At 54.3% G+C, this 20,629-nt stretch overlaps 6 protein-coding genes across 6 annotated transcripts; 1 reads left to right on the forward strand and 5 right to left on the reverse strand.

Annotated features, from left to right (window-relative positions):
• Window positions 1-1,475: 1,475 nt before the first annotated feature.
• Window positions 1,476-1,934, reverse strand: N7459_001533 (uncharacterized protein; the record flags this gene model as incomplete). The annotated part of the gene is made up of 1 exon (XM_056940718.1): window positions 1,476-1,934. The coding sequence occupies one exon, from the start codon at window positions 1,932-1,934 to the stop codon at window positions 1,476-1,478; it is 459 nt and encodes a 152-aa protein (XP_056804998.1).
• A 2,363-nt stretch (window positions 1,935-4,297) lies between these two features.
• On the reverse strand, window positions 4,298-5,927 carry N7459_001534 (pyridoxal phosphate-dependent aminotransferase; the record flags this gene model as incomplete). The annotated part of the gene is made up of 4 exons (XM_056940719.1): window positions 4,298-4,899; window positions 4,961-5,246; window positions 5,315-5,790; window positions 5,846-5,927. 4 exons carry the CDS (start codon window positions 5,925-5,927, stop codon window positions 4,298-4,300), a joined length of 1,446 nt encoding a protein of 481 aa, XP_056804999.1.
• A 1,280-nt stretch (window positions 5,928-7,207) lies between these two features.
• N7459_001535 (Rho family guanine nucleotide exchange factor CDC24) lies at window positions 7,208-10,209 on the reverse strand (the record flags this gene model as incomplete). The annotated part of the gene is made up of 4 exons (XM_056940720.1): window positions 7,208-8,574; window positions 8,635-8,821; window positions 8,918-9,166; window positions 9,232-10,209. The coding sequence occupies 4 exons, from the start codon at window positions 10,207-10,209 to the stop codon at window positions 7,208-7,210; spliced, it is 2,781 nt and encodes a 926-aa protein (XP_056805000.1).
• A 1,767-nt stretch (window positions 10,210-11,976) lies between these two features.
• On the forward strand, window positions 11,977-14,656 carry N7459_001536 (F-box and WD domain protein; the record flags this gene model as incomplete). Its single annotated transcript, XM_056940721.1, has 2 exons — window positions 11,977-12,168; window positions 12,320-14,656. 2 exons carry the CDS (start codon window positions 11,977-11,979, stop codon window positions 14,654-14,656), a joined length of 2,529 nt encoding a protein of 842 aa, XP_056805001.1.
• A 914-nt stretch (window positions 14,657-15,570) lies between these two features.
• N7459_001537 (uncharacterized protein) lies at window positions 15,571-17,274 on the reverse strand (the record flags this gene model as incomplete). Its single annotated transcript, XM_056940722.1, has 1 exon — window positions 15,571-17,274. One exon carries the CDS (start codon window positions 17,272-17,274, stop codon window positions 15,571-15,573), a length of 1,704 nt encoding a protein of 567 aa, XP_056805002.1.
• A 110-nt stretch (window positions 17,275-17,384) lies between these two features.
• Window positions 17,385-19,862, reverse strand: N7459_001538 (involucrin repeat protein; the record flags this gene model as incomplete). The annotated part of the gene is made up of 3 exons (XM_056940723.1): window positions 17,385-17,495; window positions 17,558-19,630; window positions 19,701-19,862. 3 exons carry the CDS (start codon window positions 19,860-19,862, stop codon window positions 17,385-17,387), a joined length of 2,346 nt encoding a protein of 781 aa, XP_056805003.1.
• Window positions 19,863-20,629: the final 767 nt, after the last annotated feature.

Genomic DNA, 20,629 nt, shown 5'->3' on the forward strand with positions numbered 1-20,629 from the left:
CCATAGACTAACTAACATTGACCAAGATATACGCGGGCTACTCCACCCGGGTATCATCTTCCAGTCTGATGGGTCATATGCACAATCCTCCGATGTTGCCACCTTGCAGTTGCGAGAACCCAATGACGCGAGTCGATCATGTGGAAATGATCGGTATATCCCCGACCGAAGAGGACAAACGAATTTACGGTGTGAGATAAGGTCAGCAGAGAGCATCCGGATTCTTCCATGGATGATTCCTAAAATCTCCACAAGCGAGGCCAGGATCCGGACAGGATCATTGGCAGGAATCGTCAGTGGCAGCGGAGCGGGTGGAGCGCCCCTGGCGTGGTTTCACCACAGCCGGGCAAACGGCCGAAGTGGTGGCCATGGATATAGTAGCCGTAGTCCGTTGGCAACTATGAATGACCCTGCAAGGCCACCAATGTACGGCGAGGTGGTGATGAGTCGGGCGCCTCGAAGAGATGCCAAGTGCCAAGGTGATGTCTCATCTGCGCCGAAGCAATCGGTCGAGTGGTAGTTAAGAACACAGAGTAATCACCGAACAAGTATACATCCATAGATGAATTGCCCCCAGGGTCACCATTTCTGCACCAGCAATCCGACCGGGCGCGCTGGCGTGGAATCCCACCCTGAAATCCATCGACGGACACTATACTTTCCACGGGTATGAACTCGCCGAAGGACACGCTAGTGACTAAGATAGACCATCGCATGCGACGCTAGTCTTCTCACGATCTCGGGCGATCGAATCCTGCCCAGCGGCCGAGGATGATTTGCGCGGCCTGCCAGGGAGAGGGGCCACCGAGCAGCTAAGCGCCCAAGCGAAACGGTTTCCTGCCTGGGATTCGAGGCGTACCATGGGGCTTGATGGGTCGTCGGATATATAGATGGATGGACTGATAGTATGTGTGGCCTTGGTTGTATGCGAAATACATCTATCGTCATTGGTGATTCTGGCACCCGTCGATCCGAGAGCTGATTAATCCATGTCCGCGTCGTTCATTTCGACCTGCGCATGGCCCGGCATCGGGATGACCATATCTGGACTTTATACTGGCTCTGGTGGTTCCCATGATTCTGAAATGTAGTTGAGTCGTCGACATAGACCCATGCAATAGACGTTATGGGGGAAGCTGCAAATGACCGTATAGTTGCAGGCGAATGCTGTGGCAGCACGCTCTTAGAACCTCTTATAGATTCCAGGGGTTCCTGGGTCCCTCCCTCCTTCTCGCAGTCCATTTCCCAGTATGTGCAAGTATCGATAACTAGCGGATCAGACGCAGGAAGGGGGATGGGCATCGCCAGGGGCCGTCCTTGCGCCGTGGTCCTTGTGGATGCAACGATGAAAACATGGGGCCGAAAAGCACAGAACATCCACGACACGCGACGCATCGGAGTCGACGGCACAGGAGACGCCAGACTCTGGTCGCCTGTTGACGCGCTGCGGGGCGCATGGGGCCGATAAGAGTCGTTCACGTTGCCTCGATGTCACCAAGAGCAACACCAGGGGTGGGGGGAAAACACATGCTGTGCGCCGACGGCGGACTCCGATCATGGACCGTCCCGTAGCGGGTGTGGGGTGGTTGTCTCTCGTCCTGGGTTCGCTCGCTATCGACCTGCAATCCAACAACGTCACACAACAGGTGGTCGCCGGTGGGAATGGATATTGGATATGCAACTCGCATCGCGCTAACCCGTGAAAGCTCCCATTTCTGACGGGCCAATCCTTGGTTGCGGAAGCTGTGCAGCAAGGGGCGCAGACAGTGATGAAATGGAGCAAGATCCCTCGAATCCCAAGCTCTTCCCAAAGGAGCTTGGGCCTCGTAGACGTTGCGCACGCTGCAGGAAGTGGTAGGTGCGGGTGGAATGGGTAATGGGTAACAGTACCGGGAGTATGTAACAACGGTTCCCAGAGCGGGTCCCGCAGCCATGGGGCCAGGCTGGCATCCTGGTACCTGGAACGATGGAGCCGTACGGTCATCCTGGGTACCTGGTATTGTCCCTGGATTCTGTAATGCTTCCAAGGCTTTGGGTCAGGACCGTCTAACTTTCGCGCGCTTCCACACTCGCCGATCTGGCTCTCTTCTGCAATCCCGCGGAGAATGGGACAGTGAAATGGGAACGAAGCACATGCAGCAGATCTGAACGAGAACGAAAAAAGGCAAATCCCGAGGAGTGCAACGCGATTCTCCCGTGCCCGTGTGTAACTCAAGTCGATACTCAGTTGCAGTACAACCTGACATCTCTTCACGGACCACCCGCAGTCCCGACTCGCAGGGACCTATTTGCCGTGCCGAGAAGGCAAAACAAGCTTTGTGGGATGGGGCAACTCTCGACCGGGATTGGGGCAGTGCCATCGCGGATCAAAACAACAGAGCAACTGGAGCTGGGACCCTTCCTAGCCGGATCAGACAGGCCAGGCTTGGGATACGAGCGATCGACACCGACGGCAGCCAGATTCAGTCTGACGGGAGGACAGCAGAGGCACCGCTCTGTGCGCGGCTCAGGCCGAACCCAAACTCTCGGCAGTGGCATTGGGCATGGGCGTGGATAGAATCAAGGCATTCGTGACCCGGTCGTGATCGAGATGCAGGTGAGATGGAAGAAAGAAAACGGCCTCGGCGGTTTGGGTGGATGCGGGAGGAAGAGAGGGTGAAGAAGGGTGGGAATTTACGTGCGGCTCCTGCTTTCTTTCTCTTTTTGCTGCCGTCCACATGGCAGCCTCCCTCCCCCTGATTGTCGCGCCAATGAGAGGCTCCGCGACGGTCACTTGTCTGTGAGTCTGCCGGTGCTGGACAAAGACCTTCTTCTGTACGGCGCATGTCGGTTCCCCATACGGAAACTCATTGCACGATCTCCTCGAGGCCCCCACTGGCCTGGACGGTAGAATGATCCTGCCGGGCGTGAGCATCACCGTACACGAAACCCTTGCGTAATATAGAATGATCCATCGATCATCCAAGTAGCGTGGTGATCGCGTGCCGCCATTTCTTCCTGTCGTTGGTATCAGTAGTACCTCGCGCCCTTGCCGTACACCGGGTGGCAGACAATGTCCCCCCAGTCGTCAAAATCGATGGTTGCGACCAGTAAAGCAGCTTGTTCATCTCGTCGGCAAAGTTCGTCGGCAAAGTTGAGGGATGACAAACTCGACCGGGTCTTGGCTCGATATTCTGGTCCACAGTCTCCCGTAGTCAGGAGAGGTATCGATTATATTCTGGATTTGTATCTGGTACATCCCGTACGGCGATGATTGCAAGCCCACTTGGGTTCCGAGATGCACTAGGCTGAATCTGGTAAATATAGACGAAAAGGCGACTTAACGAGAGCATGATTGGACATCCCGGCTTCACTGTTTTACCAATTACAAGTTAGTTGCAAATCATCCGCCCTCTCTTGGTGGTCTGTAACTGGCGTATTTCAGCCATGGATACCGGAATACGAGGACCTTGGAGTAATTGATATGTATGGACTGGAGTGGCCATATACCGTGTTAGGTCTTGCCTAAAGCAGAAGTAGTAATAAGAGGCAAGAGAGTGGTTTTCTTGGCCAGCGCTGATCTTGTGTAGGAGTTTTACACTCGATAGCGTTGCTTCGTAGGCCAGTATATGATCAGCAGGTTCGCAGGGCACTTGCTAGTATGCTCTAAGCGCGTTTGAGGAAATATGGAGAATGATCGAACTTCAAAGGACTGTTGATATTGACCGCTGGTCATGGATACCATGCTCGAGCAGCGAATTTGTCAAGGTAGTCTTGCATATCAGAAAGCAAATCGGGATAACAATAAAACAATACACAGATTCGGGTGATCGAGTGGCCTTCTAACGAAAATGTGAATGCGATGTATAAAGAAAGCTTTGTGGGATTAGAAAGACACTTTTTGTGCTATTCAATGTGCTCTCAGCTCAGCACCTATTTCCCATCGAGGCACTTTCACTTCCACTATTACACCTCGGGATATCCCTAGGCATTAGCCATTTGATCCCAAGTCACAGGTCCAATTCACTCAGTACGGTCTAACGAATCCCTTGTGCATCTAAGGCCAAGGTCATTGCCAAGGACGAGATTTCTCCTAGGCAAATAATCTATAGAGTAAAGTCATGGTTGATAAAGGTGTCAAATTGTCAAGAGTCCTTCTATTACGCTTCGCTTCGTTCAGCTAAATCCCTCGTCAGGCACAGCCCGACAAGTTTACTCAGCACGACACATGAACCAAGTGAACCAAAGCAGTGTAGCTAACAACACCACTCTATCTAAATGCGTCAAACTGATATATCATCATCATCGTCATCATAATCTAATCATCCTGAATAGCAACCTCATCCTCCCACTTCTTCTGACCCATCTCACGGGCGCGGTTGATCACACGCTCAATACCATCCAGACCCATCTTCAGCACATCCATCTTGGGACCGTAGCTCAAGCGAACGAAATGGTGGCAAGGCGAATCGAACAAATCACGACGCTTGGCGGGGTTCAGATCGAAGAAGATACCCGGCACCACAATGACCTTCTCGGTCAGCAGAGCGTTGAAAAAGTTCAGACCGTCGGAGATGTTTGCCTCCTCCGGCAGAGGCGGGTCCAGCGAAGTGAGGTCCAGCCAGATGTAGAAGGTGGCTTGCGGGACGTCCTGGACGCGGAAGCCGATGTCGTACAGCCGCTTCAGCACGTAGTCGCGCTTCTCGCGGAAGTGCACCTGCAGGGCCTTCATCTCCGCGCGCACGAGCGAGGGCTCCAGCATCGGGATCGCGGCTTCTTGGAAGGGCACGTTTGCGCCGCCATCCAGGTAGGAACCTGCAGAGCCGAGTGCGTCGACGAATTCCTTGGGCCCGACCACCCAGGCGATACGCCAGCCCGGCAGACGGAAGCGCTTGGTCAGACCATCGATCAGGAGCACGTCTAGAGGATCATGGTTAGCGGGCGGAGTGATCAACACAAGCTGCGCAAAGAAAGAACGAACCATCCTGGTTAACGTCGATGACGTTGGTGGCACCACTGATGGTAGACCCATCGCAGTCGGTGGTGTAGTTGTAGCCGCCGTAGAACTCATCCAGGATCAGGGTCGCGCGGTCACGGCAGATATCCTGGATCTCTGCCAACTCGTCGTGCTCCACGAAGTGGCCCGTAGGGTTACGAGGGTTCGAGGTCAGCAGCACCTGGGTGCCACGAGCAATTTCTTCGGCGATCTTGTTGGGGTGGATGTGGTAGTGGTCCTCTTGTGCCAGCGGGATGGGGATGGGAGCAATCTATGCCGCAGGAGTCTTGTCAGCACAGGCCCACGCAGCTTGATTCACCTGCAGGGAGCACGACGTACGTTCTTGAACAGAGTCAACATCTCTGAGTATGCAGAGTAATCGGGAATAGGGAATGAGAGGTAAGAGTTGCCCAGAATGGCAGCAATTCGAATCAATCCCGCACGACCACCAGGCACAATGCACACATTCTCCCAGGTGTATTGACTCTCCTTCCCTTGACGGTAGTGCTCATTGTACAGACGTGCAACAGCCGCGCGCAACGGCTTGATACCGGCGGTCGGACCATATTCCCGAGCAGCAGAGGTCATGGGGATCGTCGTGGGGCGGGGGAAGCTTCCCTCGATCTCGTCGTCGGCCTCGGGGGCACCCTGGCCTAGGTTGGCCCAGCCAGAGGGGTCTTCGGCGTAGCCATGCTCGGAGGCCCGTTCTGTGCACCAGACAACACCGGTGGAAGCACGAGAGGCATCAAGACCGGCGTGGGGTCGGTGACCTTCGTGGGCAGTACGGAACTGACGGTGAGTCTCGGAGCGTTGCTCTGGAAGATTGAGCGGTTAGTTCAGGTAGTCTTGCCGCGCAGCAGAGGTACGCACCGTTCTCGGAGAGCCCCTTGCTGGTCGAGAAGCGCCGGTTGGAGGGGCGCAGGATGCTAACGCGACGGCCGGAGAAGGACATTCTTGGCTTCGCTTATGTGGTGGCTGCGTGGTGGGAGTGGAAGTGGGGTGAAGCACCTCAATATCGATAAGACTGTATATATAAGTAATCCAAGCCAAGACGGCGACGACTCTGGCAGCGGACGAGGAATAATAAGAGAGAAGAGGGAAAAGGGGGGCCCGAAGGAAACGATTTCCCACGTCCGGGTTCCCACTATTAAAAGAACGCTGAGGTGGCTCTGTTCCTGGAGTTCCTGAATGCCGGGCAGCGATTCGACGAAACCACCGACTGCTTGACGCCGAAATTCCCGCATTGAAACAGGGCAGATCGGGCGCGGCGTCAAGTCGGGCACCAGGCTTCATGTTTTGAAATAATGCCGCAACACTGCAAACTCGTATTTGCCAGCAGCTTGGACCTACCTATGACTCGTCCACTGCGCGATTTCGTGGTGTAAGGAAATGGAGGGGCATCGCGGCTGCGCCAGCGCTAGGAACCGTGAACACTCGGTACTACAGCAGAGAAGGACCAGGGCCGCCAATATCTTTACATGGCTTCTACCTATACTTCTATAGTTCAGCCCTGCCAAGATGGTCTCCGATGACCCGGCATCCCGATCGGCAGTAACGCCACACCTACGGAGCTCGGTGTATAAGCTGGCAAATGACAGAACACCAAGCAGCACAATCAATAGAAGGGCCAAGAATGATAAGATTTCCAAATCACTGGGCCCTGCCCGCATGCAGGCTCCCAGAAAGCACAGAATCCAAACAACAAGTATGCATACATCACGGAAGGTGCTTCATACGTTCGTGGACATCCGGAGAAGAACATGTAGATCAATAGATGGCAGTCATCATTCGCTCCCGCCGCGGAGAAGAAATCCGAGGGAACGGGACGTGAGAAAAAAAAGGGATCAAAAAGGAATCGCGCAGATGAAACAGATCTCACCACACCTCTGCTCGACACCGTTCATGTCGCATTCAAATTCATTATGCAGATGCCCTCGCTGAGACGCCACAGCCCAACCACATCAAAGTCCACTCAACCGAGAGGTAGTCGTGCAAATGAAAACGGGGTGGACGGAATAAGAGGGATATCTCCAAGGATGGCTGCGTAACAGATCGAAGCCAATCCAAATGGAAAAAAAAGCAAAGGTGGAAGAGACGGGGTGAGACAAGCGCCATGGTGATGCAAGGAACTTTGATGGCGGGAACCGATCATATAGATAATTTCCCACGTAGAGAGAAAGGATGCAGTCAACAAAAGGAGACGAGGGCTCGAAAACAGTGGAAAGGGCCCATCTAGTCGACCACTTGGCAGTACAACTGAATCTCGCCCACCAAGCCCTTGGCGAGCATGTCACGGTGTTGCTCTCGCCATTCCATGAACGCGAGCTGGACTGCTTCGTCACTATCGATGGTCACATAATCGCCATCCTCATCGCGGTAACGCAGACGAACGGTTTTGGTACCAATCGATCGGTTCGTGAATCGTGCCAGCTTGGCATCCACACGGTCCGTCAACGACCGGAACAAGATATTGGTCGCGATCACTAACGTGACGTAGTTGTCATCGAAATTCACTTTAGCCTTCAACTGAGTCGGCATAAAGGGATCTCCACCAGGCTCTTGCGACAGGGGGGAAGTCGCCTGCTCAGAGACCTGACCTGAGTTTCGCATCTCGTCATACTCTGGCTCAGTGAAGTGCGTAGGATTAACATGGTGTAGCTGCGTGCGGATAGGGAGTTGGCTGTTGGTTGGTGAATTATTTTGGCTGCGGCTGACCGGTGCTTTCATGTTGGCCATATGGGCAGGAATTGGGGGCACCGGAACATTGTCAACAGTCTGCATGGTGTGCACTCCCATATACCGACGCGATTCCGGGGGAACGTTGTTGTGATGGTGAATGTCCGGGCTACTGGCCGAGCGCATCCGTTGGGCGGTCCCGTTAGACGGTGGTCCTTGCGATCCCGATCCTGAGAGCGGAGGCAGAGAAGGGCGCTGGGCACCACGTCCGTTGGACTGAGGGAAATATCCGTTGGGGTTGGTACCATCTCGGGAGGCTCCACGAGACAAAGCCGGTGCGGTATAGCGGTTGGACTCCTCATTCCACGCCGTGGACGCGCTAGTAGAGTTGGTGTTTTGACGGCCAAATGAAAATCCAGTAGACTGGGAGCTGGATCGAGTGGAAGGGGTTTCCGTAGGCGAAAAGTAAGAGCTCATGTTCCGTTCGCTTGGGGACATGTTGCCAGCACCTTGAAATTGGGTATGCACAGAGAGTGCCGGGTCGGTAACCCCGTAACGTGGTCGGCTATTGGCGTGGGGAACAGAGCCGGTGCTGCCTCCAGTAGCGGATCGAGTCCTCAGGCTAGTGCTGGAGGCATTTCGGCTCATGGGGAACTCCGAGTAGAATGTACCTTCCTTGGCAGCCTCATCGACTTCGTACTCCTGCTGATAGGGATTAGGCATGTGGGCCATCCCTTCCATGTATGTAAACTCGCTGTCAGAGGTGCCGGTGTGGCGAAGAACCCGTCGCTCTGATTGAATTGTGCGCTGAGTGTCGATGTCCTTATACCAAGTGCGCATGGTATCTTCATTCTGGTAACGAATAATAAAATTGTCGACCACGCCCGGGTCACCTTTCCAGAAAATTTGGATACGGTAAAGGCCTACAAGTGTTGTTAGAGCGACAGTTTTACGCGGTCATACACGATCTGTTTGCGACTTACCAGGCTTCTGAAGGCAGACAATATCCGTGACGTTGGCCATGTAGATTCGGCCCTTCAGCTGAAGACGAGCTTTGCCTTTAGCTGTGAGACCTGGTTTGTCTTTGTTCATCATGAGCTTGGTCTTCTGCTTGTTCGGGTTGATATCTTTGCAGCAGAGGAGAATGCGTTCGAATAGGTAGATGTGATACTGAGGATTCCAGATCAGCAAAGAGAGATCAAATAACGGCCTTTATACAAGGCATCTCAGGTGAATCAGTAGAAGGGGAACACTAGTGATACACACCTCTCTCTCACTATCCTTTCCACTGTCTCCTTTGACCACAGCAAACGTGCCGAAGCGTAACAGATCACCGAAGGCATCCATCTTGAGGGACTTCCAATCATCAACTCGCTCCGAGAGATCCACCACTGCCGCAGCCAGGTGCTCTTTGTGGATGGCCTCATTCGCCGAGTCAAGCACATGCTGAATGGTGTCGATTGCCTGGGTGATTTCGGCCTGAAGGTGCTGGTCTTCTGTTTGCTTGCGCAGTTCCTATGGGAAGAAGACGGGTTAGTCGTGCGGCCAAGATGATGTATCGAAGACGGGATGTCACATACCGATAACATGAGTGGATATCTTGTCAACCGCTGGAAAGGCTTTACGAAGAAACCGTTTAGCGTTTTTGGCTGAGCGACCATTTGCTGGAGATCTAATTGACGCGGGGCCACCTTGATCTTATCCCATTCCTTGAGACAAACTTCATCGCAGCGCATTTGATTTGCGATGAATGGCTCATATTGGCGGAAGGCATCTTCGTGGGTGTAGAAGAGTTGTCCCCAGTTTTGCATTTCCTCTGGCAACGCATAGTGTTGCTCCATCCGAATCAGGAAGCGCTGCGCGAAGTCTAGGAGGTTGTTGAGGTTCAAGAAGATCTGATGACTCGCGTCACCAGTCAGAGCACCGGTCTCTTCTAATTCCTTCTTCAGTGCCTGGAGATTCTGCAGATGATGGACGTAATCACGCTCCGTTTCCAAAAGCTCCTTCAGAATGTGTTCCCGCTTGGTCAGTTTCACGGTGCCCTGGGCGCCAACCGGTGCGTTCGTCACTTCTGATGACCGCTTGAGCTGGCCTTGCATCTCGAGTATATCCACCACACGGTTCACCATCTTGATCACTTTAATGAAGCCAGTCGTACTCTCGCCATAGAGATCGGTGATCAAAAAGCAGTCCTGCTGAGGGAATGCCAAGTCTTGCAGGCACGCTTGCAGGAACTTGAAGGTCGCTGCTTTGGGGCGCTTGGCCTCGGGCACTTTCACCGGGTCAACAGCCAATTCCTCGTCGGGGCCCGAGGCATTGTAAATGCTCAGCAACGGGTAGCCATTCCGCAGACATTGCCACAACGAAGAGACCGGGTCCGTATTTCCTCGTGCTTGATCCTCCTCGTCCATTTCTTGTAGATACGGCTCGAAGCTAGGGACTTCCGAGAGTCGCCGTTTTAGGTTGACACAACTTTGATATATCGATTCACCACCACGCCTGTTGATGATGTTGTCCTCGGCGACGGGAATGCCGCTCATCATAGCGGAGTCGATCATGTTCAGGTGCCTCGAGCGAGTACGTGAGTCAGGCCAGCCAGGCTCAGGTCAGGATCCGCGCAGCAGACTGAGAATGTATAGATATACGTGATCGGGAAGGGCGACGAGCGTCGAGTCGACGGGATGCCGATCATGAATTTCCCGTAATGAGATAATCCGGGGAGAGAAGGTGCGCTGCACGGCGCCGGGGTTGTTCGGTCGGAATCCGAAACTGGAAGAGCCAGGTACCGCCTCTGTGTCGCAATGGATGGCCGATTTGGCGATTTATATGATAGGCGTCTGCTGCGTATGTCAAGACGAGGAAACGAGGTTCTATATGTTCAAGCTGACGGAATCTCCCGCACGCGCCGCCACTTTTTGCCGCGATGGCGACTAGGAGAGTGTGGGCGAGGTGAAAAGGGGGATTCTGACTTCGGACAGCCGATGAGACCCAATCTATGGGACACGAAAGGCTTGGTTAATTTTTTTTTTATTCTCCAGTCGAGAATGACGCTGCAGCCGGGCAGGCGTGCCGAATCACCGAATAAAGAGCGATGTCGAAACCCCCCTGTCGAGACCGGGCCCGTCACTAGGACTGGGGAGACGGGGGTGTAGAAGTGAAGGCGGCAGAGTCGACACGAAGTCGCAAGGACGAGAACTGGCGTACCAGGCGGAAGGATGATGACGAGGATGGGGTGAAGGAAAGGAGAGGGTGAGCGGAAGGAGGGCTGTTCAGTTGCCCCAAACGGGTTAGCTCGTGTTCCATCGGGCGGTGGGATGTGGAGAGGGGCACGAGTCTCATCAACCTGAGACGCGATCTAGAGTCTCATCTCCCTTCCTCTCTGCCCATGGAGAGAGGCCTGCCGTGTGTCGGAAGGGGCATTCGGGGATTACATGCCCCCACGTCCAGAAATGAGCAGCGATGGAGCTCCTCTGAGTGAGCCTGAGAGGTCCAGGGGCCCTCATAGAAGCATCACCATCACGCCTAGCTATATCCTCCTACAGTAGGGAGCCGCCAACGACGACCACGAAATCCAGATGCCATCTACCATGACCATGCCATCTGTATCCCTTACCTCTGCGCGAGGAACTTGGCCTTTCTCTCTCGCTCTTTCCCCTGGATTCCATCAATCTCGAATGTTGCACCTTTATCATGTGGACCATATCCGACGCGACTATTCGAAGGATGAAACCGAGATCCAATTTATACTCGCCGCATCACCACCATGGTGGAAGTATTCCGTATGGAAGTTCTCTTTGTAGCCTCGCAGAACATTCGGGGACTGGCCACGTGACTCGCTCGCCATTCCAGTGCCTACATACTAGAGTCCATCGCCTGCATTGCTGCGCGATGTTGTGTTATTTGCTTCGGGGGATCTTCAATCGCATATTTTAAACCCTCGAGCGCCCGCGGACACTGACTGGTCACTTCGTATGTCCCTAGACGGTCGTCCTCGCTCTATCTGATGTGTGGCCTGCTCTCCGCCCGATCTATCACTTTCGTTGGTGGATCCGCCCTTAGACGTGACGTGACATGCAGCACTCCCCTATCCCCCATCCTCCATCTAGTGTTCTAGTCGAACTCGACTCTTGGGGCTTCTCGGGGAGACGCCAAGGGAGATAAACCAACCCTCTAGGCCCGGCGCAACGGGTTCTCGGGAACTCGGTGTGCTTCGCCACCGCCGCCGCCGTATACCTTCACCTCTGTCCTCTCCTCTTGTCACCCGCCCGAAGAACCCGTCGGCGAACGCTCATTTCATCGCTATCGCCCATTTCCATATCGCATCGATGGAAGAGGGAGAGCGTACGTGTGGTTCTCCCCTCCGCTCATCCTTGCGGCTGCAGGCGACCACCTTCCCCGGCTATTCCGTGCCATCACTCTCACCTTCGTTCAAGTTGGACGAAGGCTACTCAGACGAGACCCGCAGTCAGCCCGACAAGGAACCCGTGCCAGACAATGTTATGGTGCTTCCGCACTGGGTGCTTGCCCAAAGTGAACCTGATAGAGCAGGTGAGAGCCCCTCATATCGCATCCTTCCCCCGAACTGCTCAGCTTTCCAACCCGCAACCTCTGCATTATTCCCACCACCCCACTGACCAACGCCCCCTCCACGCCAGAACTTGCATACAGCCTGCTTCGATCGCTCTCAACGTCCACCCTGGCGGCGGTGGTCGACCGCCTAAACCCCTTGCTGCATATGGACCCCGTCATCACGCTCCCCCCGAACTGACGTTCGAGATCTTCTCCTACCTGGACCCGCGAACCCTCCTAAATGCGTCACTTGCCTCTCGCTTATGGCGCAGTCGCATCCTTGACTCCGGCCTCTGGCGAGTTCTTTACCTCAACGAAGGCTGGAAGGTGGACACGCGCGCAATTCGTAGCTTCGAACAGGAACATTCTGAAACTCTTTCTCCGCAAACCCGCAAATCGCGCGCACGGCACTCTGAACCCGATCTGGGAGAACCGAAGCACAAGAAGCGTGTCCCTCCAACATGGTTGGCCTCACGCGGCACAGAGAGCCAAGGAGAATCCCAAGTGGACGGGAATGCCTCGGCAGAGGCTGACAATGAGGGGGATCACCACATGGCTGACGCCAACGACCGAGCTGTCGGTTTACCAGTGGATGGTTCAGATGTCGCCCCTCCACCCTCCGTCGCGCAGCTTCCTTCCATGCTGCAGCCCCCTCTCCACTCCTCTCTCCTGATGCGCTCCTGGAACGGCACCACCAAGCTGAACTGGGTACATCTCTACAAACAACGCCGGCGGCTCGAAGCAAACTGGCACCATGGTCGATTCACAAATTTCCAACTACCCCACCCGTCTCACCCGGAGGAGGCCCATCGCGAGTGTGTCTACGCGATTCAGTTCGAAGATAAATGGCTAGTGAGTGGAAGTCGCGATAAGACAGTACGGGTCTGGGACTTGTCCACTAAACGACTATGGCACCGTCCTCTGGTTGGACATACAAAATCGGTGCTCTGCCTTCAGTTTGATCCAAGTCCTGAAGAGGATATTATCATTTCTGGCAGTAGTGACCGGTCCGTCATCTTGTGGAAATTCTCGACGGGGCAGAAAATCCATCAGATCGCCAATGCGCATGGCGATTCTGTCTTGAACCTCAAGTTCGACCGTCGGTACTTGGTGACCTGCTCCAAAGACCGAACAGTCAAAGTATGGAGCCGACGGGAGTTGATGGCCACTGATGAGGAGTACCCTCGTATCTTCAAAGGAGGCGGAGCCAGCTACCCGTCGTACATCGTGGATCTCAACGGCATATCTCCCAGTATGCTTGAAGCCAGCATTGCCAATGGACACATTCGGGGCCTCAAGCCGTACTCTCTTCTCATGACTGTCGAAGGACATGGGGCAGCTGTCAACGCCATGCAACTTCACGGAGACGAAATCGTGACTGCCTCTGGGGACCGCATGATCAAAGTCTGGAATATTCGCAATGGCACTTGCTTGAAGACTTTGATGGGCCATGAGAAAGGCATCGCGTGCGTCCAGTTCGACAGTCGTCGCATCATCAGCGGCAGCAACGACAACACAGTGCGTATCTATGACCATGCTTCTGGAGCTGAAGTTGCCTGTCTCCGGGGACATAACAACCTTGTCCGTACTGTTCAAGCAGGATTCGGCGACCCACCCGGTGCGGATGAGGCTCTTCGACAGCAGGCTCTGGATGTCGAGAATGCATTCTGGAAAGCGCAGCAAGCAGGCGCCCCGGTGGACCTTGGGCCAAGAGCACTACGCCGTACCGGCCATTATTCCAACACCGCCGGCTCCCGGGATCCCCGAGATATCTCTGCGCTCGGAGCAAAGATTCCCCCTGGTGGCGGAGGCAGTGTCTGGGGCCGTATAGTGTCAGGCTCCTACGATGAATCGATTTTGATCTGGCACAAGGACCGTGATGGTGCGTGGTCAATCGGCCACCGGCTACGCCAGGCTGATGCCGCTGCAAACGCCACGCGCGCTAGCCTTAGTGAAACAGCGCGGGCTACAGTCTCGGCACAGGCCCAGCAATTGCAAGCGGCACATGTTTTGATGACACTGCCGGCGCAGGGTGCCACGGTTACCACTACTTCGACTCAGAACGACGGGGCCGTTCCAGAACAGCTAGAAAATGGCAATGCACCACCTGCTACCAACACAGGCCACCCTGCACCTACCCCTCAGCAAGGCGTTGCTGTCGATCAAATCCCGGCTCCAGGTCCAGGTCAACCGGCAGTCGTCGATGCGCAGATCATTCATCCACTGCCTGCGGCTCAGAATCACAACCAGCACCTTCACCCACGCCAAAACCGACACCCCGCTCCGGCCATTCCCCCGACTTCACGAGTATTCAAAGTCCAGTTTGACTCCCGCAAGATCATTTGCGCCAGTGTTGACCCTCGCATCGTGGGATGGGATTTTGCCTGTGATGACGAGGAGATCATGGAGGCTTGTCCGTTCTTCCAAGGCCTATAAGCTTTCGAAGTCCGTGATCCTACGAAGTTTCCGATCTCATGGTGCACTACCTCTGTGTGCCTAGACGCGATAACCGATACCGGTTTCGCCGCGCTGGGCGCAATCTCTTGCGTGGTTTTTCCACCACACGTGCAACCCGCACTGACGACTCCGACTCACACATTTCTCATGTCATACTCCCTCCTTGGCATAATCATGCATACGTTCCGGTCCTCCACCCTATATTATTCTTATTGCATACCGGCCTCCCACTTTTCTTTCTTTTTCTTATTTCTGCTTATCCACATTGAGAGCCATATTTCATACCCATGTGTTGCATCATCGAGACTGCGTGGCCTCGGTATTCTTAGCTTTTTATTCTTTTTACGGATCTTGCATGGCGAATCTGGTGGTGATTGTTTCCCATGGCATTATCGGCATAACGGCGTAGCATTAACATGAAAATATATGGGCTCTGACGAGCATGACACTTTCTATTCTAATCAATGTGCAATCCAGAGGTCCATGGATCTGCATAGAGGCAGACTCCTGAACCCCCGGTTTGAAAGTTGCGCTCAGATCGACTTCTGATGCCATTCACTTGTCCATCGGTCTTGCTCAGGGTTCCTCATTCCTGACTTGGTAGACACATAGGACGTTACTATCCATTTTCGCTGGTTCCTGAGACCATATTACGGGGAGGACAGTAGAGCACAACTTGAACAGCTCAAGCTAACATGACCTTGAACGAGTGATGAATCTAATATCCATAGAGAAGAAGCATACGAGGGTCTGCACACCAGCACAGAATTTCACAGTACACAGACAGCGCTGAAGTCCATAAAAATAACAAATACACAGGAAGGACGTGAGTCCACAAGAATCAGTCAAAAGAGGAGGGTATCGAGCTTTGATGATAGTATGCATGTGCACATTCATGAAGGGGACTGGGCCGGAGCCTTCGGGTGCGAAGAGAAGAAGCTGTACACAGATGCTACCAAATACGAAAGCATGTTCTGCCCAGTATATTGACTTCCTTCGGCAGGAGCAGACATGCGAGTCTGGGCCGTTGTATAGGTCTCTCGGGAGGTGGTGGCTTCCAGAGGTTCGGGACTTTCGGCACTAGTGGGGACACAGAATATACCGAGACAGCAGCACATGTAGAGGTGGACAGTGAGCCAGGTCAGGACGTCCGAGATTGTATATCTCTCTCTGCTGGACCCCGTGTCTGTACTACCATGGCGATCGTCGACGAGAACAGACTGCAGAGGCGAAGGAGGGAGACGACTGTGCGTCGAGTCCACAGTTCGAGCAGGCCCCGCCTGGCTGGAAGCTGGGGTAAAATCCGATGTGACATTCGACCGGGAGAGTGTTCGTTGTATACCAATGATTTCGGCAGCATTAATCGGCCTCCGCGGACGCGGCGATTCAAGCGACTCTGGAGTCGATGATATATGGGCATCAGGAGACGGCCATAGACGCCCAATGGATGGAAGCGCGTAAGTTCGTGGGCGTCTCTGCGGGCGAGAACTGAACTCCTTCGTCGATGTGCCTTCGGTTGTTGTCTCACCTGGTTGCTCTTCTGTTTCCAGATGGGCAATTGGCAAGTTGCTTTGGTGGAATGGATGATCTTGGAGCTGTCGATTTGGGCTTACGCCGTGGCCGCTTTGTCGGACGGGGAATCGGCCCTGTACTATCGTTCCATCCTCTGCACGTCCAATACCAACGACGGAACGACTATTGTTGGGCTCGTTTGATGGAGAAAGACCAAAGAACCTTCTGAGAACGTCACCGTATGATGTAGCCCGCGGAGCGGTAGCAGTTGCACTTGTCAGATGAGAGGTAACGGAGGAACGTCCTCCATTTCCTACAGCGAGGAACTGAGCTGAGTAGTGAATAGCCTCGGGGGTGTTAAAAGATGGAAGTCCAGGCGGCGTCGGGGCCCTTTCCGGTGGTGGAAAATGCGGCTGCAGAGTCGTCACTGCTGGAGGTAAGGGCCCTGGCCAGCTGGGAGCGAGCCCCTTTCCATCGAACGTGCTAAGAGACACAGCCTTACGATGCCGGTTTGGAGCGTTCTCGGGAATAGCCACCGTCTCGCTTGAAGGACTTGAGGCTGGCTGCTGTGTGCGCTGTGAGCCCTGGTCGGAGAGCATCAAGTTCCGCCACCAAACCTTGCCCTCTCGCTGTCCCGCTCGTCTGTAATGTCGAAAGAGAGTTGACGAATGGCCATCTTGAGAAGAGCTGGCTGGAATGAACATCGCCATGTTGGCGGCCAGTCCCTCCTCTAGGACGGGGCTCATATGGTAAGTGATTTCATGGCTGTGGGGATCGCTTTTCGGCGTGGGGACTTGGATGGCATTGAAAATCGACCGTTCATCGCTATAGGCGCTTTCAAAGGAATCCGGGGTCTCGCGTGAGGGTGATGGGCAAGTGGAGTCGCGAACGCGCTGGACATTCTTGGATCCGAAGTAATATCTAGATCGAGAACCGCGCGACTGCTGGTCTGCGGCACTTGAGCTCTGATCCAGATTTGTGGACATAATGAGATCGGGGGATGAGCCAAGCAGGCAGATGATGCCCAGGCGAGCATGGATACGGAGTGGACTGCCAAAGACAATTTGGGTGGGCAACAACTTCATCGCGCTTGCCACGAAGCGTTCATGCAGTATTATACAACGAACCAGTCTATATATACAAAAACATTGCACGGAAATATAGTCGAATCCGAGAGTGTCGAGCAGTGTCATTATCACATGGGAGTGCCAACGGGGCTGGGCATAGGCTTGCCTGTCACCGCAGCGTGTTCCTTTCTCAGGGCGCGCAACAGCCCTTCGATTCTCCGACGTTCTTCTTGTTCCGCCTGCAACCATGGGATTAGCACAAGTCAACTTGAACGTATTAAAAGACGGAGGAAAGACTCACCTTCAAGATCTTCATATTTTCGTTGCGTGTGTCGCGCATCATCTTCTTGAACTCGTTCTTGAGTACCATCGTAGACGTTGTCTCAGAGGTACCATCGCGGCCCACAGAGGTCGGGCTGCTGAGGTTCATCCAGCTGATACGCTCCTCGCTGAGCTGCGTCTCCAATTGCTCGCAACGGTCCCTTAGGCTGTCAATGACGCCCTCAAAGCGCTCACGCTCCTTCTCAAACTCGATGCTGGCCTTGGTCATAGCCTCGTAGTCATCAAGAGTCTCTCGGAGTTCCTTCTCGAGAGTCTCGGCGCGTTGCTTGAGATCACCGCCTGCCTGCTGGCCTCTAAGCGTAGCAAGCTCCTCGGCCAACTCAATATTACGCGTGTTCAGAGCGTCGATCTCCTTCTGGATCTCTGGATTGGCAGCCACTTCAGCCGCACGCTGGGCTCGAGTACCATAGGCACCGTCGAGCTCTGCCTTGACCATGGTCAATTCTGTCGTGATGCGCACGACCTCGCCCTCAAGGTCAGTCATCTCGTTCTGCATGCGGCTGACATTCTCTTCAGCCTGCTCGCGCTGTTCAATCGCCGCTTGCATACGTGTCTCGGATTCACTGCGGACCTCCTGCATACGGGTCTCGAGCTCGGCCACTTCCTTCGCCGCGCGTTCCTGAGCGTCCCGCACTTCTCCGGCTCGAGAATCGACTTCGTTCTGCAGAGAATCCACAACACTCTTCAGGCGCGCAACCTCACCCTCGGCCTCTACCAAAGCAGCGTTAGCCTCCTCCTGGGAGGAGCCATTGTGACGCGTGGCCTCGAGTTGCTCCATCACTACAGACAGTTCATCCCGAACAGCATTGCCCTCGCGCTCAGAAAGCTCGAAGTCCTTTCGAATGTGGGCGAGCTGTTCGGTCAGATCACCAATGTGAGCGTCTCGCTCAGCGTCAGACTTGTTGTTGAGCTCACGCTGCTGCTGAATTTGCGTGGTCAAGATGCTCTTCTGTTCAAGCAAACCATCAACACGACTTTCCAGGCCATCAATACCGGTTCTGAGATAAGATAGCTGCCCCTCCAATCCTGCGCCATCAGAAGCAGCTGGAGGCGGAGGAAGCGTCGGCGACCGAGTCAGGCCAAAACGATCCACAATACTCTGAACCCGGTTGTTGATGTCGGTTAGCTGCTCGCGCCACGAGCCCTCGGCCTCAATGGGATGGCCGCCTTGACTCGGGATTGAGGCTGGTGAGCGGAGAGAAGAGAGGCCATTCTCAATGTAAGCCAAATGGGCCTCGACAGTCGCCGCAGGGTCGGACAGTTCCACGCCACCCGATTGCTGCGGGGGAGGATCGACAAAGTCACCTGTATTGGACTGCATCATCATGTCGTACAGGCGCTCGCCTATGTTTTCCAATTTTCTTTCTGTGGCCTGCATGGCTTCGGAGCTCACTACCCCCGCCGAGGAACTGGTATCTATTCTTCCCTTCAGGCCGTAATTATCAATATGTTCCGGGGTTCGGTATAGGCTGCGGTCGTCAAAGTCGTTATCATCGTAAAAGCTGGTTTCCGGATCGAGTGTCTTCGGGGTTTTCTTCAAACCCTTATGGGTCATCTGTAAGATACCCGCCGTATGCTCCAGTAGTCGCTGGTTGATCTGCTGAGACCTGCGCTCGAGCTTCCACAGTTCCTGGGCCAGCTCTTCGCATTTCCGCTGACTCATTGCGAGCTCCGAATCACTCTTGCCAAGAACCTCGGCGGTACCGCTCCGTCCAAAAATGCTTCGACTTCTCCGGTGCGACTTGGTGCCGTTGGGGCCGTACTCTCCGCTACTCCGGGGACTGGGTGGGCTGTAGAGTCTACCGATGGATTGAGCGGCGTCGCGGAGCTTGGTTTCCAGGGCGAGTTTGCGCTTTGTGCCCTCGATGCGGTTGCCGAGGAGTGCGCGCTCCTTCTTGAGGTCCTCCACTTCCTCGAACGAGAGGATCTCGAAGCTGGTGCTGTCCCCGATGGCGGTCTCGGTCAACAAGTACATTGTGACGGGGTCATTGGTATTGAGAAGGGCAGAGCCTCGAGGATGAGCCGGGTTCAACTGGAGACCAAAAAGTGTGGTCAGCGAGGGTTATGGCGCGACCGCGAGTGGGAGCCTGATTTCCCCTTACCGGATTATACCGTGATCGGTCTTCGTGTTGAGAGTCAACAGCATCGCGATAGCCATCGACGAGGGTCTTTCCCAGGGGTGCGTGCACATCGGAGACCGTCGCAGTGGACAGGTAGCGAGGGTCTCCATAAGAAGACTGACTGGATCGGAGACTGATGTTCATGGTGGTTCAGGCGCAAGGAATGCAGCCAGGATTGGTATGGAAGTCGGAGTATTCTCAGATTTCAGGGGCGACCGTGGCACATCATGAATGTAATAAAGCGATGACGACTGAATGCTCTGAAGTTGCCTGAGCCCCGCAGAATGAACAGGTCAAAAAAAAAGACGTGGCTGACCTCGATATGAAGATGGCGGGGAGAAAAAGAAGGAGAACTGATCTGCACGGAGGCTGCGGACTCAGCCCCATCGGTTGCCGTCTTTGTGATCAGTCCCGTAATTTTCAGTTCTTTTCCAATGGAAAACCGATGAGTTTCTCTGACGTGTAATTTTTGTGCTCGACTTGGGATTTCATTTTCATAAGTCTAAGGAGCTTATGCGAGTCAAGACGTCGGAGATCCGAGACTATATACGGAGTAGGCGATTCCCCCTGACTCTGATCCAAGAGCGCTCAGTAGTTATCATTGGCAAGTAGTAATGGTATTCCTTAATCCATGGAGCACAAGTCCGGCCCGAGTGTTTATTACTTGACTACTTTTCTTGGGCTGAACGAAGGCCCATGGCACCTGGCACATGTGCCTGTTGGGATCAACCGTGACGGGGGGTACTTAAGTATTCAGGTACTTGCGAGTACTTGTGCACTTATGCGTCGCTGGGCGGGAGCACAAGTACCGGTTCGTGGCTGCGAAGGCTTGCCTCTACCTCGGATGGCCAAAAGCGGAGGATCAGGACCGGGGTGGGGCCCGAAGTCCGCTGCGACTTTGTCTTGAGAAC

The sequence above is a fragment of the Penicillium hispanicum genome (assembly GCF_028827665.1).
Source record: "Penicillium hispanicum strain IBT 35686 chromosome Unknown utg000001l_segment0_segment0, whole genome shotgun sequence".
NCBI classification, from domain to species: Eukaryota; Fungi; Ascomycota; class Eurotiomycetes; order Eurotiales; family Aspergillaceae; genus Penicillium; species Penicillium hispanicum.